General features: G+C 39.1%; 1 protein-coding gene across 7 annotated transcripts in view; it reads right to left on the bottom strand.

Annotated features, from left to right (window-relative positions):
- The window catches only part of RNASEH2B (ribonuclease H2 subunit B), a 44,495-nt gene that overhangs the window by 25,053 nt on the left and 730 nt on the right, over positions 1-18,712 (bottom strand). For 6 of the 7 annotated variants that reach the window (XM_030036423.2, XM_030036420.1, XM_030036418.1 and 3 more), the window contains exons 2-4: positions 6,509-6,580; positions 3,487-3,594; positions 1,115-1,191 (exon numbers count right to left, since the gene is read on the bottom strand). In XM_030036423.2, the coding sequence (XP_029892283.1) occupies positions 1,115-1,191; positions 3,487-3,594; positions 6,509-6,580 (257 nt within the window). The remainder of the gene's footprint in view (positions 1-1,114; positions 1,192-3,486; positions 3,595-6,508; positions 6,581-18,712) is intronic. The other variant, XM_030036422.1, reaches the window with a different exon arrangement.

Raw genomic sequence — 18,712 nt, 5'->3', positions numbered from 1 at the left:
TTACTCAGGCTACCTCAACACTCTACCACATAGACAGAGGAGATTTACTGTTTCCCTAATTTAAGTTTGGTATAAAGCTTTCAAAGGGATGCTGAATTCAAACAGAGCACAGCACCTAGAGAATGAGCTAAACTATTCCTTCTGAAATGACTTCTTATGGGCCACCCACAGAAATACAGAATATGTTTGCACACCCTATACCATAAATAATTTTAAAATAATTACAGAACAATATGTTACCATTACAAATGTGTAGTAGGACTTTATTTATTCACCACACAAAAATTGTTCTCCTGCATTCTCCACTTGCAATCTAAAGCCGAAAATAGCAAGCAACCTTACAGGAAATGCTCTTATGAGCAAAAATTCTTAGGATGCTTGAAGTGAAAGTATTGCCTCCATGAAACAAAAAAACAAGGATCAACATTTACATTTGATTTTATGGCCTTTTTTCCACAGGCAGATTATAAACAATAAATCAATAACTTTGCCTATGCCTTTTGATATACTTCAGAAATTTAAGTGAGGTTTTGCCACACACACGATAAATCAGTTAAGCCATTTATTAATTATCCAACTTTTGGATACTTGATCGTCCTGTTGCTGTTCTGTGATACAGCATCTCTGCAAATACTGCTTCTAAAAAGGCAGTGTTACCTTTCAAGTTCAAACTGCCACAGAAATGTTCTTTTTTCCTCCCCCATAGCATCCAAATTCTTCTTTCTTTTTCCCTTCTTTACCAAAATGACTCATCTACTGATGCCTCAGAAAGGGCACTAGTTTGTTTTACTCTGATGACACCTCATCATTTAAAATTCAATAGTTCTGAGATAGGATGTCACAAAAGGACAAAAGAGGTTCTCTGCTTCTCTCAAAAAGGAGGTGATTAGAGTTTGTTGAGATTGCAAGCTGACTCCTGGAATATACTTTACTGACCAAAAAACTTGATGCAACAAAAATACTTCTAGGGAAGATAACTCCGCTTTAAATGGAAATTAAATTTCCATTATTATGGAAGCAGCTCTTTGTAAAATTAACATAACTTCTGCAGAAAATTAAGTCAGAAATAACGTTTTCTCCTGAGAATTCCAGTGAAAAAATAAAGCAGGCTTACCTCCTTGTTTGCCTTTATGAGGTAGTAAAGTATCAGAAATAAGGGGTCCATTGGTGTAACAAACAGCAGGCGCCCATCTAAGTGACAGATATGTAAAAGTAAGCTTAGTACCAAGACGCACAATATATCGACCTTTTTTTTTTTTTTTTGGATGTTTTTCAGGAATGTGGGCGAGAAGAGGAGAATTAATTTTTTTTTCAGTAAGTATCCCAATATTTTAATAAATGGGCAGGAAAATAATATTTGCGATTTTATTTTAAAAATACAGTGAGAACTCAATTCTCAACCCTGCCAAACCAAACCACAAGCTCCACTGCAGGTCTGCTGGCTTCAAGCACTCTTAGGTTTTTTTCCTTTTACAGGACTGTATTAAAAACAGCAAAATTGAAGCTGCCCTCTATTGGCAGATTTGGGTGTAACAGAAACTTCTTTTAGGATACCAGATAAATCCAGTATACTCCACCTCAAACACTGGGCAAGGCAACACTGTGCTGGCAGAAGAGGTAAGCAGGGCAAGAAAGAATTTCAAGAGCCAGTTAAGTTAGAGCTGCCTCTCATCTGTAAGGGGAGAATCTGCATGCAGTCTCCTAACAGAACAAAATAAATAGATCAGAAAATATGGCTCATGTTGTATTCAAAGTTACACACAAAGGAAGAACCTGGTCTCCCATTGAAACAGACACCTCTGCCCATCTGGAGCTCATTGCAGGACAAAGGCTTAGTCAGACTTTTTGTATAATTGTAGATAATCAGAAACAATGTAACATCAAGGAAATTCACTAATGAAACCCAATAATTGATGACAATTTGACATTAATTAGCAAACCAAAAGCAAGTAAACGTACTTTTTTTTGTTTTAAATCACATGATTAAGAAAATTAAGGAAAAGAAAATCCTATTGCAATGGCCCTAAAACTAACAAAAGATGGTGTGGGAAGAACATGGTTTGGACTAAGCTGATACCCAATCTCACATCTGTATTACTAATGTGATGCATTGCGTAAGTCAAAGCAAGCATCAGGACTACTTACAAACACGAAAGCTTTGATAACAAAACTGGAGGAAAAAACCTACTAGCCACTTTCTCAAAGCTTCCATTTAAATGCTTTCCACTGTACCTCCAGGAAGAGTTATTTTCACTAGTTCTAAAGAGTTCAGACTCAGTATAGGTGTATAAAGACCTCTGCAAGACCTCTGCTCTTCTCTGCAGATAAGATAATTTGCTTTAACTGCAAACACACAGCTTTTTTGTGGTGTTCTTCCCCTGACCATTTCAGAGATGCAGCAGCCCTAACATTAAGCAACAATTTTTCCCCCTGTATCTTTTAAAGAAAGCTGAGGCAATTCCTTAAGGCAACTGTTTCCCAAGGGCCAAAATAGAGGTTAGAAAGGGAGGGGGAGAATACAATGTGGACATAATTGGGAGCAGGGAGCAGACTCAGTCTTTTGGCTCACCCCCAGTCAGAGCAAGGAAAAGCTCACAGACATACCGCTTGCATTGCTATATGCACCTGCAGAGGATGTTTAAAAGTTAACACACACTTTGGGATATTACCATTAAAGAAGGCCTATGTCTGGTGGGGTTGCTTTTATTTATTACTATAAATGGTCTTTTTTTCTAGTTAAAAAGGAAAAAATAAGTATACCTTCATGTCCTGAATTAATACTTATTGCTTGGTCTATGGACATGCTGGCAGACAAACACTACTCCAATGACCTCCTTACTGATAAAGGATTGTTAAAGCTGTCACAAATGGTTGCATAAGTTTCCTCATTTTCAGAAAGGCGAGCTAGGATCAGAGAATGACTGGGATGGTATAGATGAGCTCACTTCAGACCAAACACTGAAATGGGACCTATCCTGAGATCCCAGCACTCACAGAGGGGACTACGGAGGTAATTAAAAGAAAGCAAGACCATACATTCCAACGCTTGGAGCTCTTAACACACCGCTCTGCTTAGCTAGCTAAGGCCTTCCAGTCCTTTTTCCCCTCCTGTAGGGTAACACATACTTTACTTACACTGAGGACTTGCTGGTCTGATTGACAAGGCAAGCTAAGTATTTTATGGCACTTCAGTTTAAATACAATTGAATGACTTCCACCCCTCCCCCGCTTCCTCAAAGACAAATGAACATCTGTCTAATTGAGGCTGCCAAAGGCAGCCTTTTAAAGAGAGACCACAAAGCCCCCAGCCCTGGTTAAATCCAGATGGCAAATGAGTGTGTCAGAAGGTGGGGATGTGATGCAGCATGCCTCAAACAACTAGGAAAAACACCTGTAAATTTACTAGAAAATTTACTAGAAGAGAGAGGGAAGGTCTGTGTATGAATATTAGTTACAGTTGGGGGAAGAATATGTTATATTACTCACCTTGTTGAACGGTCTGACCTATAAACCAGGAACGATATTCCTCATGAAAAGCTTTTACTTCAAACAGCTGCTGTGCACCACTATTGAATAAGTAAAGGGTTGCTTCCCCTGTTGAAAAGAAATCTGGTTTGTGTTTGTAAGCTTTCACAAAAATCAAAAGAATACCCAATACGTCTGAAGAATGTGCCTTATATACATACAGACACACAAACATACACACATTCTACATAAACTCACTACAAAGAAAGCTCAGACAAAGAAAACTATTATATACAGATGTTCATTCACCAGCTCTATAAACCAAACTGAATTTGAATCAATAAATAAGATGTGTGAATAGTTCATCTTACAACACAAAGCCTTTGATCCAAACCCAAATCAAAATCACTCAAGAAATCAGCTTTTGTCTGTACTGAAGGAGGAAGGTGGAAAACAAGAAAATCCCCTCTACTTCCATCATGTTTGTCTCCAAGATATCAGACTCTGAGTTACAGGAACAAAAGTTTCAAACCTTCAAGTGACAATTTGAAATCTTTTTTTTTTTTGTGCATCAAAATGGATTGCCAATGACTAAGTACAGGTAGACAAATAAGGTGAACAAGGAAGCTAAAAGAAGTTGCTTTGAAGTGCCCATCAGAATCTTGATAGTTTGGAAGGAAAAGGAAAGCTTTATTTTAGGCCACCCCACAGCACAGCTCTGCCATTTCACAACAGTTCTGCGTTATGATGAAAGGGTGATGAGTATGTTGCAAAGAGGATGGCATTTTCCACATCTAAAACAAGAAGTTGCCAAAACTGCAGAAGGGGCCACTGAAATTTGGTCAGCTGAGTCTGTTGGCTGGACCGGTCCTGTCTTGGTTATCAATCCATCTTCAAGAGACAAGAGCAACTATAACATGACAGTCCTGCTCAAAACAGGTAAATTGCAAAGCTGCACTGGCTTGCAGATTATGGGCTGGCTCAAAGAAGTCGCAGTGTAAGCCCCTGCAAGCTGATGTCATCACTGCTGTTCTCCGTCTACAGAGATCCCTAGGTGCGGAGGGAGGCCACCTAAAATGGCAGACACATCTCTTCCCCAAAATGACTGATAATGCATGTTTTCCCCCTTTATCCAAAAGGCTGACCAGATGTTTAACTGGAGGAGATGAGTGAAGAGTAGATACAAGGGGGAGTAGCGGTTTCAATCATTACCATGTGCTTCTCAACAAGGGTCTATACACCATAGTTTGATCACCACCAGACGTCAAACTACTCACAGAAGTGCTCACTGAACAACCTAAGACTTCTACCAGTGAGCGCACTAGCCAAATGCGGCGGTGAGCTACGAAATCCTGGGAAAGGGATAATTCCTATTGCCTAACTCCAGCTCCTTAATTTATTTGCTTATGTTGAAAGGACAGTCACCACAGGTTCCCAACAGTGTCATTAGACAGAAACTCTAGGGGATGGAGAGAGAACCTAGGCAGCTTTGCTCACAACTTTACCACTTCAATTAGTTGCTTAAGACTTGTGGTATGGTTATTTCCCTTCTTTTAGTTCAGCACTTTGAAAAATGCTTCTTGTGGTACTTCTGAATTGCAGGCTGAACCCTAGTTTATAGTCTTTGTAAGGGATATAAGTTCTGTCCTTTTTACCTGTCTATAAAAAGGACCATGTACCCTTTTATTTAATAAAGTGGTTAGCATGAATTCTATAGTGTGCTGAGTCCTTCAGCGCATATTTATACAATATCTGGCACCAGCAATTCATCTCTTAGACCAAAACGTAAGGAAAACACATTAATAGGGTGTTCTCAGTCCTTCCATTTTCAGACCCTATACTTATAATAGGCTACATAACTGAAAGTTTATGCAGGTCTATAAATAAGCTCCTGTAAATTCTGAAGGAACACACCCAGGCAATCATTGTACTTCAGGTTTTCCCCAGAAACCTTTCCCAAGATCTCTGATTCCACAAGGTAAACAGATCTCTTCTTCCACAGAGAAAAGCAAATTAGTATCTGTGCTTTCAAAACCATAGCAAATTAGAAAGCCAATATAATACAGCAGGTGGAAAATATCCGTGGCTATATATTCCCACTGTAAATCTGAGCAATCGAAAAAGAGGTATCATGATGAGTAAGTGATTTCACATTCCAGATCTATTGTTTTTAATTATTGTCCTCTTTCAAGAACAAGTAGCAGTTACTATGCTGTGACATTAAAATGTACCTGAAGACTTTAGTTACAAACATATATAAATGAGCAGTGAATTTCAAAACAAAAACATACAACTTAAATCTACAGAAAACAAATGAGCTAATGAAAAGAAAAAAACACAACATGAAACGTGTTTTTCAAACAAAATGTTAACCCTAACAAAGGCTTACTGCAAGTTTCTGTTGCAGTATGTCATACTCCGATCATTACATTACTCATATAATAATAATCCTTGACAAAAAGAAAAATCTGACTAGAAGAAAGTAACTGTGGGATGGTGGTGTCATTGTATCACCTGTATTTGCTGGTCTTTCCAATGTATTTTGAATTCAAAGTGCCTCATTATCTATTAATGAGAAAGAGACACCACCCCTTGGACCAGTGAAAGAAGAAAATTAGATTTAAAAATGAAAAGGCTCAAAAAGTTTGGTAAGTATAACTGAATCACTTCTTCTAACTCTGACTATTTTTTTTATAGCATAAGATGAATGCTATGAAGCCTAAATTTGGATTAAAAAAAAGCCCGGGCTCAACACCCAACACTGTAAGCTCCCCAAAACTAATGCACTTAAAAACAGAACTTAAATTACAACTCTTTTTTGTGCTGCCAATATTCCTGATGAATAAACAGTCCAACCAATTAAAATTATAAAAGAAATCCTAAATGTTTGCACAGCATTAACTATCTGGCATCACCAGCAGTATCTTTGGCACATAAGACTTACACTATCATCATTATTTCAGCTTGCAAAATATGAATCTTTTGGCGGTGAAGGGAATCAACCAGAACATTAACAGGCTCATGTCACAATTCCAAAACTTGCCTGTGCTTGGATTGCGCAGTTTTGTAAACAAAGGTTCACTGTCAGGTGTCTTAGGGGGGTCAGTAGCAGACTCTGTAGGGGGAGAGGAAAAAGTTATGAACTTGTAAATTGAGAAGTATTTCACATTCTGCAATGCTTCTCCAAGACGTTCAGAATTAATTGGATTGACACTTTTTGAAAACTCACGTATTTTCTGCCTAAAAGTTATATGCCTCAGCCCAAATTCATCCTACCTGATCAAGACACCTAAATTATGATTCCAGACATCCTGGCACTCTCTATCTGTCACAGGAAAGATATGCACCTGGAGATGATTTAGATTTTGAAAACCACTTCCCCCTAGAGAGCCCCAGGCAAGAGAGCTCCTAAGTTTGACATCTCAGTTAAGTGAAATGAACTGATATGTTGCCCTGATTAGTCACAAAGACAATGAGAATGCTTTGGTAAGTTAGGCCAAGCAGAGTGTGGACATTAAAAAGTTAAAAGTGCAAAAGGTAAAATATTTGTGGGAAGAAACAGTGGTCCTCTAACGCTTTCAGGAAGTCAGATTATGCAGGAATATGGGGCAGGAATTGTCTGAACAGTTGTTACTTCTGTGAAAAATATGCACACTTGTTTATCTGTTATGTATAATCTTGAAAAATAAAGAGTGCATTTAATTCCCCCCACAGAAAAAAGAAGCTGAGAGAATACAGCACCTCTGGCTTAAGCCTCTGACAGTTGTTCTCTTTTCTGTGTCTTTAAGCAAAAAAAGACAAAAAGCAGAGCCACAAAAGTACAATTTCTCTGTGAAATTAAAAAAAAAAATTAGAAAGGAAACAGCTCCCACAAGGATGCTGATTCAAGTCTGAAAAACGATCCATAAGGATCCCCAGTTAATTATATTCTATCCAAGTTCTCTTTGTAGGAAAAGTCTAACTTATATTTATGAAAACAACTTTCCACATCTGAGTGAAGAGCAACATGACAGCATCATCTTTCTTAGCTTGCACACTGCCAGTTCTGTCCCAATTCCTTTCATATAGGCATTCATCAGAGCAAGGAAAATTACTAAAGCGTTTCACATACATAACCAGTATCCAGACCCCAGAGAATGGACTGACAGGGATCAGGCTGACGTTTGCATTATGGTGCTGCTGAGGAAAGCAGAGAGGAGCAGCAGAGGCGGGCTGCACAGCTATTCACAAGGGAGGCTGTTGGAGAGAACAGAAGTGCCACATCATCCTTCCCTTTTCAGTTGCATCCAGGAGGTTTGCAGAGAGGGAGATAGCACAGTTCTTTTCTATGGAAAACAGGCAAGTAGGAACCTCAAGTACAACCAAAAATAGCTGTCCTCCACTCTGGCTGAAAGCCTATCCCCAACACAAAGGACAGGTAGACTCACAGGCTCTTCATAGGCACCTCAGTGGCAAAAAGCACCCCAAACAACCCTCACCTTTCACATCCACTCCTGGTTATTCAGTTGTGTCACAAACAGAAATTGCCCAGATAAAGACATAAGAAGGGCTTAAAAAGCAAGTGTGTTTTGTGATAAAGTGTTGGAGGATAATAGTTCTCAGAGTGGGTCGGAGAATTTACAGTCATTTTCTTCCCCTGAATTTTTAGCCGAGTCTTCAGGTGGCTTGAAAAAGTGCTTTTAAAAGTTTCAATATAAGTTGAGGGGTTTTAATGGAAAAAGTCCGTATTTGCTAACCAGACTTGCTTCATATGCTGATACATAAACACACACGGTTGTCAAGCTACATTTGCCCTGGCAAAGGCAAACTTCAAATTTCTAGAGCTGTGTACATTTCAATTCTTGACCACAGTTTAGCATTAGTGTATTTTTTGTAACTTTTTAAAACACTACAGTGATTAATGACAGTGAAAGAAACACACTGCATGTGTTTACTTTGATGTGTTTCACATGAACATGTTAAAATATACACACTAAATGTGAGTTTCAAAATTTAAAACAAAAAGCAAAACAAAAAAACCCCAAAGGAACTTTTAGCGCTCACTTGCTCCGCTTTCTTCATGTACAGATTTATGAACACTGGGAATGAGTCCAGCTGAGCCCTAAGTTGCATCTTGTATAACATGAACAATTAGAGTAGACAATCATTCCTAATGTAGCTGTTTTTAATGAAGTTCACATCTTTATTTAGTGGGTATGTTCTTTTCCTAACCTTCTAGTAAAACACTGAATTTATCCATCCCCGCTAAGCCTGGGAGACACCTGCAGTGTAACAAACCCAAGGGATACAGTGTCCCATCTCTTCCTCATCAATCCTCTGCCTTCCTCACCCAGATAACCGCTCTCCATCACTAAGGCCTTCCTCATGCTATCTCAGGCTCAGCACCCTCTGCTGTGCTCCTTTGTATATGCAGCCTGGCCCCGCAGCTGCCTTGGCTCAGCCAGTAGCTCTTCCCCATGTGAAGAGAAGCACAGCTCTGGCCAGTTAGTTCTCTGGTCCTCCCCAAGCTCTGTGGGGTTCACCACAGTGGTCATGCAATAGTCCAAGTTGCAGCCTTCAGTCCCAGTATCTCATGCTGATGGGATCAGAGTATACGTCACATCCTCCGCACAGCTGCCACAGAAGATGGATGTTTTAGCAGAAGGGACACGCACACGCACATGCACACACACAAGAAGAAGGGAAGGAGTGGGCAAAGGTAAAAGTGGTTTCTCTGAATTTCTTTTACCTTCAGTTTCCTCAAAATGTAGGCAATACTCCACTCCATTTCCAGGGGCACCTGAAGTATATTTTTGTTACAGATTGGTTCTACTAGATGTCAAGTTGGCAGATAAAAAGAGGCAATTGGGAGAATGCCTGCTTGGAAAACTGGATGCAATATTAACGTGGCCTTAAGGGCAAAGAAGGCCCTATTTATCTGAATTTAAACACTTCATGACTAGGAAAATGCTGAGCAAGGGATTTTTGAAGTTAGGTGTCCAAACCTAACTTGTGTGTGTTCTGGCCTTTAGCCAGGAAAGGTAACTGGATTTCTTTAATGTCATTACATTTATCAGTCCTTTTATTTGGGCAAGGATCTCTTACAGCTAAATAAATAAAGACTTCTTAAAAAGCAGTACTATAGCAATTTTCTAGCAAAACTAAGAGTTAAACTAGGTCTTTTTTTTTTTTTTTTTTTAGTTTTAAGGTTCGCATCCAGATAAGAAATAATCTTACAGAAAATAAGCAGACAAAAGGGACATTACAGGAAGAGCTTTTTTGTTAAATCCTAAAGGAAAACATCAGATGATTGCCACTATGCTTACTACAACAGTTTCCATAGCTCACCCCTGAGAAATGTGTTCATCTACAAGAACAACAAGTGAGAGAGGTAAGACCTTTCTGACTATTATACTCTCTACCAACTGTCTTGCAGCTGTAAGCTGCAGGTAACACACAGTCAGTACAGGTCAACTTACTAACAGATGTGCCAGTACAGCATGCTATTCTCCTAGGACAACATTCATTCCAAGGATGCAAAAAACTGATACAAGGGTACATATGGGCTCAATTAATCCTGTCCCAAGGAGGCATCTCAATTAGCAAGCCACTCTCTAAATTGCCAGGGAAGACAGATGACAGGCACTTCCAGGAGGCAGCTGAACCCACCTAAAGCCTAAACCCACCTGTATCATCCCCTGCAAGCATACGCCTCTGTCTCCATCGAGCTTACAGACACCTCCAGCAACACAGGATGAATCCAGATACAGTACCGCTACAGCTATACCAGAGGAGGGAGTTCTGAGGCAAGCACAATGCAGGACAATTAAAAGCCAACACTGGGCTGATAAGTATGTCTACTTTGCTTAAGTTATAGTCTACTGTTCATTCACTATTAACCAAATCACACGAAGTCCATCTAAAAATGTGGGTGATATATCCATCAGTTGTACTGGAATCTACAGACGGAACTTCAGAGTCCTGAAGCTGAGCGAAAGAGACTATAAAAGCTTAAACAAAGCTTTCCATTACAGAAAAGGAGAAAAGCCTATCGTATTTCGTGGAGGTCAGACACACAACCAGGCAAATTCTATAAAAAATATAAACAGAACAAAGTGAAAATGAACCAGCTGTCAAATGACTTCTGGCAATAACTTCTTCCACAATGGATAGATATGAGGCACTAATGAATCTGGCCATTAAAAAAAAAGAGTGTTAGCTGGTACAGCAACATGAATAAATTGGAAAAGAACATAAAAACTCCCACAAAGATCTATGAAAATGTTAAGGATGATGCAAGGTCTATTCACCTTTTTTTTTTTTTTTAAAATTGCTTATAGAATACTATATATAACAGACTAATATCAAGTTATATGGAATTCCCATGCAAAAAGCTGCCAGCCAAGCAAGCAAGAAGGCTGTAAATATCTGTCAATTGCGTAAGAGGAAAAAACCCTCTGAGAGCACAAATTTCCCTACCACCATCACCCTGCAAAAAAACAGGATTATTTAAAAGTCTGGAAATATAAAGTTAAGATTTCATTTAAAAACAGATATTAAACCATACGTCACCTACACAAGTCTTTTCCATTCCCTTCTTAACTTCTAACCATGCACGAAAGGTGTGTCAGATGGAGACATTATGATGGAGCCCATTAAATGGACATTTTATGGAAGACTTTAAACTATGTAGCCTAAGGGCACACAGATATGTTAGATCTAATAATAATTTTATTTATGTTCTTTTTAGAATCAGTCAACCCTGAAGTAAATGGTTTTAATTCAGTGCCTGTGTCCTCTGTCCTGCAGCATGCCCTGAAAAAAGCCGAGTGAAAATTAGTTAATAAATCCAGTACTTTGTATCACCCAAACTTTTGACAATTTTCTAAGTTACAAGGTAATTAACTATTAGCATAATGAATGAATTCAGGTATGCACAGACTAAGGATACAGTTTCATGAATGGCTTCAAATGACCAAAGATCACAGGCTATTGAAAAGCACAGTCCTGAGATCCCCACCTCTACTCCCTCCCTGTTGCACATCTCTGCTTTCTTTCCATTCAAGCTAGCAACCTCGTGGCCACACAGCATGGCGGCTCAGTTCACTGATCCAGCTGAGAAATAACCAGTCAGAAAAAAGAAGTATTAATTTTCACCCAGATCAGTAACCTATTCTCACTCACCAAATAGTTACATGATCACCGGAACGAGAAGACAGAACCCATAGCAGGAGATGGCACAGAATATAACCTACTCTTGTATGTGACACTGGGGGCCTTTGACCACTGTAAGCTAATTAGAAAACTAGATCATATGTGACTTTACAGAGGTGGGAAAGCAAGAGATGAGCCACAAGACTACACTGTTGTTTCTGTGGCACACAATACTCTCAGGGAAGTACTAAATGGCACACAGCTTGATTTACCTCTGCAAACAGCCTCTTTTGCAGGTGCTTAGATATAAGGTATGGCTTTGCACTTGCACACACTTGATTTTTGGAAATATCTTCTTAGTTGTTACACAGTTACGTTAACTTGATGTTACCTCACCACCTTACTCTCTCCTTGACCATACACAGTAGTACTAGCTTCAGTGAAGGGACTTTTGCCATACCTGTTGTAAAAGATAGAATGGTTATCAGACTGGTAATCACAGCATTTATTATTTGGTGCCCTAAGGAAATAACGTTTAATGTGACATAATTTACACCCCTTAAAGTCTTTCTGGCTCCCACTTTACCTGAAAATCCTATGATAAAACACAATGACACCTAAAAATGGCACTGTCTTCTATCTTGAGCAAAACTTCACATGCAAATGCTACTAGATGGTTTGAGTGGTCTTTTGCTCCAGTACAGAGCTATGTAATACAGCTAAATATTAAGACTTCTGCCTGAGAGCATCTTTTGGCTTCCTGTTATGCTGGCACAGTTCACTTCTTCAGCAAAAAAAAACATGTTTGTGGACTCACTGGCAGCAATGGACAGTACCAATTCATCCGTTATTGAAATCTAGATGCTAGCAGATCATGCAGGGGTTTGAGCTGAATGAAGGAGAGGTCAATCCTGAGAAGTTCAAGAACAGGTTATCACTTGAAAGGATAAAAACTTCATACTTCCCTTTGCAATATTTATAGGGTCAGCACTGGTGCAGCTGTATTACTGGCTGAATCAGCCCTATTTCCATGCGCAGAGAGGCCTAAGTTGGCATAAGTTGGTCTCTTCCAAGCCAGATGGCAGAAAGCAGAAGTAGGAGATGGTGTTACACATTAAAACATCTCTTTTCAGTTACTTTATTTGCTATGCTTCCTTCTGGCTCCTTAGCTTGCCAGTTATATCTGCTTTATACACAGCTGAGCTCAGTATGCCTTTTAAGAGATGACATATAAGAAATGGTGCAAATTACCTGCAGGCAGAAGGCTTTGTTCAGGAGATGCAAATGCCTGTTTAGGGAGAGGTTAAGTAAAATATGCCCACAGAGTGCTAACTTCTAAAATAAGCAGATTCACATTCACCTTACTAAAAATGTGTATAAATATGTGCATATATTTTATATAATCTTTCTACTGTTTTAAGTCAGCTGTTAAAATACATACATGTTTGTTTATTGTAAACACTATTTCCAAGTTGTTTATCTCAATTATTCTGGAAGTATTAATCTTCAAGTATCCTGCTCAATTTTGACATTCATTCGACATTCAACTTCTGAATCAAGCTCCCTAACAGCTCAGCAGTGTGGTCTATTTTGCAGCAGATAAATCGACCTGGTTTTTAAATGCTGAATAAAAGCATGTATCAAAGCGTTAAGTGCAAGGTGTGAGAATGGAAAAAAAAATAAAAATAAAACCTGCCTACTTCAGATTTTAAAGCAAACTACTTTTATGCATTAAGTATTCCACAGCTTCTTTTGCTATGACATCTTCTCTCAATATGGCCCAAAATTTTCAAGTCAAATGCTTCCTCTGTTGTTGCACAGAGACAAAAGTTCCTTAGTCTCATTTGAAAGAATGAAGGATTAATTTAATGTGTGCTGATGCCCTATGGTTTGGCACAGTCCATTTATTTCTGCCTCCATCTGACTTTTGGCATATATGAGATTTGTTCAAACAGCTTGCCAATTCTAATGTGAAACTGCTCCTTTTATTTTTAAATAAGTAATTCCTAAAAATAATAGGATTGTTAAATTTCCCTCCCCCCTTACAATCCTTCCAGTGCTATTCATATGGCAGTTCCCATAAAACAATAAAAAAGCTAATCAATTTACTGTTTAAGAAAACAGCAGACTGAAAAAATGTAGTCAACTAAACTTGTCTAGTTCAGAAAACTAAAGGTTGAAAATAATTTTCAGCTTGCAGCTAAGCCCTACTTTTTCTCCTAATACAGACAAACACAGAACAAATTAAATATAGCAGTCTTAACTTTCGGTGTAGAGTGGAACACCAGACTTAGAAAACTGCCTTCAATTCCTAACCTCTTTGCTAAAACCGGTGAAGGATATAAATAGTTCCAGTTCTGACATAACACCTATCTCTGAGAAAGTGTACTGAAAAGAGACTGCCCTTCACACCCATCCTGTTAAGCAGCTAGTGTGATTTTGGTTGCTATTAGTAAGACCAGTTTGAAGCCATTACGTAAGAATGTTTATTCTTATTATTAAAGCCCAGATCAGATCTATGTCATGCACAGTGACTTTATCGCAGTATTTGAGGGTTTTCCAGGGCCCTGCCCTTAGAACCCTACAATTAGGTGGGGTCTCAGTATTATTTCTCTGTCTAGAAAATAATTCCTAGTTCTTATGATTTTCAGAGAAAACATTAAAAATGGTAGCTCCATGGGCCCAGCTCACAAAGCAAATTAGAAATTTCCTGTATGCACATAAAAAAAATAAATCTCATTGGTTCAGGTAATAGGATTTTACAAAAATGTACATGAATATGCAGTAAACACAGACAGACTCTCCTCTACTAAAGCACATCATTAGCAACTTTCTAGCTGTGAGATGGCTAGGTTTTAATCCTCAGGAGCTACTTCTTTTCCTTTGTACCTGTTCAGTCGCTAGACCAATACAACAAGAAGCCTGTACAGGAAGCTCTACGTTCTCAAGGGTAAAGCGGGGCTTAGATACATGGGTAATATAACATCCCTGATTATCCAACTACTATGAGAAATGCAGAAAAGCACAATCTGGAAACTCGGCCACCCACCAATGAAGTCCATGTGGGTCCTTCAGGACTTATTAGCACTTTGGTGTCTCTGTACCATGATTCCTCCAGAACTCCAAATTCCGGAGGTCTTCTTAACCATCGACATCAACTACCCTGCACAAAGCAAGTTCAGATCCAGATTTCCAGCCAAGCTAATAAAACCCCCTGGAACGTGGAGCACAGCACAGAAACACCCAAGTGGGTCTGCACAGAGCCAGCTTGGGTCCATCAGGACTTATATAGTTCAGACACTGTCTGAAAGCAGCTGCACTGCAAAGCTGGTCCTGGAAACAGCAGAGATGTGTTAACATGGCACAGCACTTGAACTAATAAACTGTTAGTGCTGAGCTGAGTCTGCTCTAGGCCAAATCTGGTGCCTGTATATCCACAGCATAGTTAATCTGCAACTGGAGAAACCACCCAAAGAATTGACTCTATTTTCGAGCCCAGCATGCACAGCTCTACCCCTATCCACATGCCCAAGTTTTCTGTCCTCATCACCTCCCTCCATATGACCAATCCCTCCATCTATCCTCTTCCTGTTTGTTCATCATTTTCTCTCTTGACTATTCACATCCATTTCTCAACCTTCCTCTAAACATCCATGATAAGGCTGCACAATGTACAGCAGCGGCTTCCAGCCTTTCAAGAGTGATTAATATGGTTACCACCTTCTCCTCATCCTACCTTCTCCACCAGACCAACACTTCCTAACTCCTCTCCCCCTGACTTCTGGCTTCCCCTTTGTCCTGCCCTTGGTGTTTCAATCCCTAACACAGGAACAATTATGCTTATAGAAACAAAACTAAAAGATGATTGTATTGGCATATCAAATCATCCTGCCTCCATGGAAAAAAATAAGTACCAGCAGAAACACCACCACAAGAGCTCTCACCAGGACAAGGGCAGGCTACCATTTCTAAAGGTAAAATGTGCTACCTCACCTAGAAGTTGCTTACCAGCCAGCCCAGGTATGACTGCCTGAGGCTCTCCTTTCCCCTTCCTACTCAGACTTCCCTTGTGTGACTCTCCCATGCCAAACCGCCTCAGTGTCTTGGTGTGGCAAAGGGCTGGTGAGAGCAAAGCCTGTCATCAGGCTGCTGCTAAGATCAGTGAATGAGGAAAGAATGCCATAGGAAAGAATGAGGGTAAGCAAAGACTGATTGAAATGAAGCACAGGGTGACCGGCCTGCTGACTGAACATCAACTCTGCCCCTCAGCTCAGGCAACTCTGCTCCCCCTTCCTACCTTCACCCACGTCTACAATCCACGTCAAATACCTGCTGAGCTGTGTGGTTTGTAGCTCTGTCCTATGATGTGCAGGCACGAGATGGACACTAATGATCAAAGTTTTACAGTACTGGAAATAAAATGGTAGAGTTAACCACTTGCAACAGAAAGTGACAGAGTCTGGCCCTCTAGAGCAGTTCAAGAGGGCTGGGATAACACACATCATTGGTGAAACCACCACTCCAACTGCATTACTCCTCTAGCCATAACCATGACTTCAACAAAGAACATGGGCAGTTCTACCTGACAGAGGAGATTCCTTGTTTCTGAGCTGTTTCCAGAACACTGAAATCAATATAAAAATTAAGAAATCAGAAACAAAATTGAAATTTATCTCCTCAGTCATCAAACATGCTTTGAACAGCAGAGCAGCAATTTACTGTCTATGCAATATAACATAGTGTATAAATGTGTACTGAAACACGGAAATTAGTAATAATTTTATAACCTTCAATACTAAAGCAGATAAGCATACTCTGCCCACTTTCTACAGCAATTAAAAAATGAAATCTGCCTACTTTTCAGCTGCTGTGTTCCAGATATCAACCCGGTGCTGTCAGTGCTGAAGTCCAAATAAGAAGAATCTCACCTTTCTCTTACATGCGCTTTTTATGCAGTTAAGTGTTTCTACATGTCACATAAGCAGCAAAACCCCAGTCAAGAGACTTGTGCAAAATCAGATTCTCAGAATGACATAGTAACTAAAGAATCAGAGCAACACATGCATCATCATTCAGAACTCCAGCCATATCTTTACCTTGTTCTAGGAAGCTACTGTTGAACCTAACAGTCTGAATGATTGAAAAATATTGATACTTAAGAAAGAAAGTTTCAGTTCTCATTGGTTTACTTCTATACTTCTGACAGACTTCATTCTTTTTTAGACTAAGATATATAGTCTCTCTGCAGAACCAGTCACCATCTCCATCCACATAGGAACTTTTAAGATGTCACAATCAAAGCAAGATGAATGGCATATATCCAAGTAGAGATGTTATAAGGTTGCGTAGGATGATGTATACATTATTAATTTTACAGGCTGCTCTAGGAGTCAGACTACCCAGGTGAGTAGTTAAAACTAACTTAAGCACTTGAAAACGGGACCTTAGAAAGTGCCTTTATTACAAGAAAAGTTTTGGAGCTTCTTGGATAGCACTAAAACACACCTTGCTCCTTCCTCCCACTATGCACAGGATAATGGCCACAGATACAAGAAGATAAATAGGCTATTTACACCTAGGAGTTGGTAGACTTATGAACAAATGGTATTAAATTCATATCCAGAACTAGATCCTGCAATTATTTACGAGTCGTTTTTATGCATGTATGAAGCATAATGCCATGTGGGTATTATGAAGATATGGATTGCCATATGAATAAAATTTAAGATACTCAAAGAAAAAGCATTTTTTGTTATAAATCCAACTGCATCCATCTTCATTCCTAAAAGTAATCAGGTCTTCCTACTACAAATTCTGCTAAATGGCCAATGAAGAACTTCTGAGATCCATTCAACAAAACAGTTAAGAAATACAAAACTTTGAAAAGTGACAGACATTAACTTTAAAAATCTCTTTTCTGAAAAAAAAAAAAAAAAAAAAAAAGAAAAAAGTTAAAACCAAACTAAAATCATTAAATCTATTTCATTTCAGCAGTCCTATTCATAGGATTGGAAAGTCTCATCAGCCATGGAGTTCCGACATTATCAGCCACAGACTTTTTTTAAAATCACTATGTGCTTTGAGGTTCTACTAAGGCTTAATAAACTTTCTTACAGGTCTGGAGTACTATATAAATTTTGTCAGAGCTGTGCTGGCATAATTGGTAATGCAAACTGTCTGGCTTCATGAAAGTTACAAGCTCTGGCTCCAATCCTGCAAACACTTACTGAAAAATTTAACTTACTGCACAGAACTGACTACTCATGCATAAGTTAAGCATATTTGTAAATATTTGCACAGTACGGACATCTGTTGGCATAGCCAGTCATCTGATACACAAGCTTCAGCTTTAAATCCTAGTCTGCAGAGAGTCAATATTAAAAAAAGGAATTCCTCACTTATAAATTCCTTTCTTAGGCATCAGGCATGTCAGATACCAAAGGGTGGGATTGAAAAGTTAAAACCAGAGGAAGAGAGGAATCAGTGAGATCAAAACAATTGGTTCTGTTTCTCATGTAACTAGAGAAGCCTGGTTTTTCACAGATGCATGTCTTAAGACTGAACTCCTGCCTTGTTCTCACCCTCTGCTGAACTAAGCTCTTGCTATACCTTTCCTTCAGTGGTGCCATTTATAGCATTTCTCACATCATTGCCGACATTTTCACAAAGCTCATAAAATTACTCCAAAGAGCTCCTCTTTTTTATCAGGTTTGGTTGAAATTAACACTCAAAAGTTTTGGGTGGGGTAAGAAATAGGCACAGTACAAAGTTGACCCACAGAGAATTGTGGAAGTTGCACTTCCTTAGGAAATCAAGCTAAAAAAAAAAAAAGCAGTTACAAAATGCCTCCTTCTTCTTAGTGTCTTGGAGTTTGAGCACATCCTGTTTCACTCATCCTCTTTTAACACAAAAACCTTTTGTCATCTATGAATTTAAAATTCTAAAACCTGATACTAGGCAGAAATGAATGTAAAGGGGAAAGGGCATCTTGCCATTTATTCAGTGCTAGTGAGAGAAACTAAGCCTACACAGTGTTTAAGGCCTTGTGTATATATATATTGCATGTGCAGAGCTGCCATGTGGTGATCTACTTCTTTAGCCTGTTAAGGAGGAA

This window comes from Aquila chrysaetos, chromosome 14 (genome assembly GCF_900496995.4).
Source record: "Aquila chrysaetos chrysaetos chromosome 14, bAquChr1.4, whole genome shotgun sequence".
Lineage (NCBI taxonomy): Eukaryota > Metazoa > Chordata > Aves > Accipitriformes > Accipitridae > Aquila > Aquila chrysaetos.
Note: the sequence above shows the minus strand (reverse complement) of the source record. Positions and strands in the feature narration are given on the sequence as shown.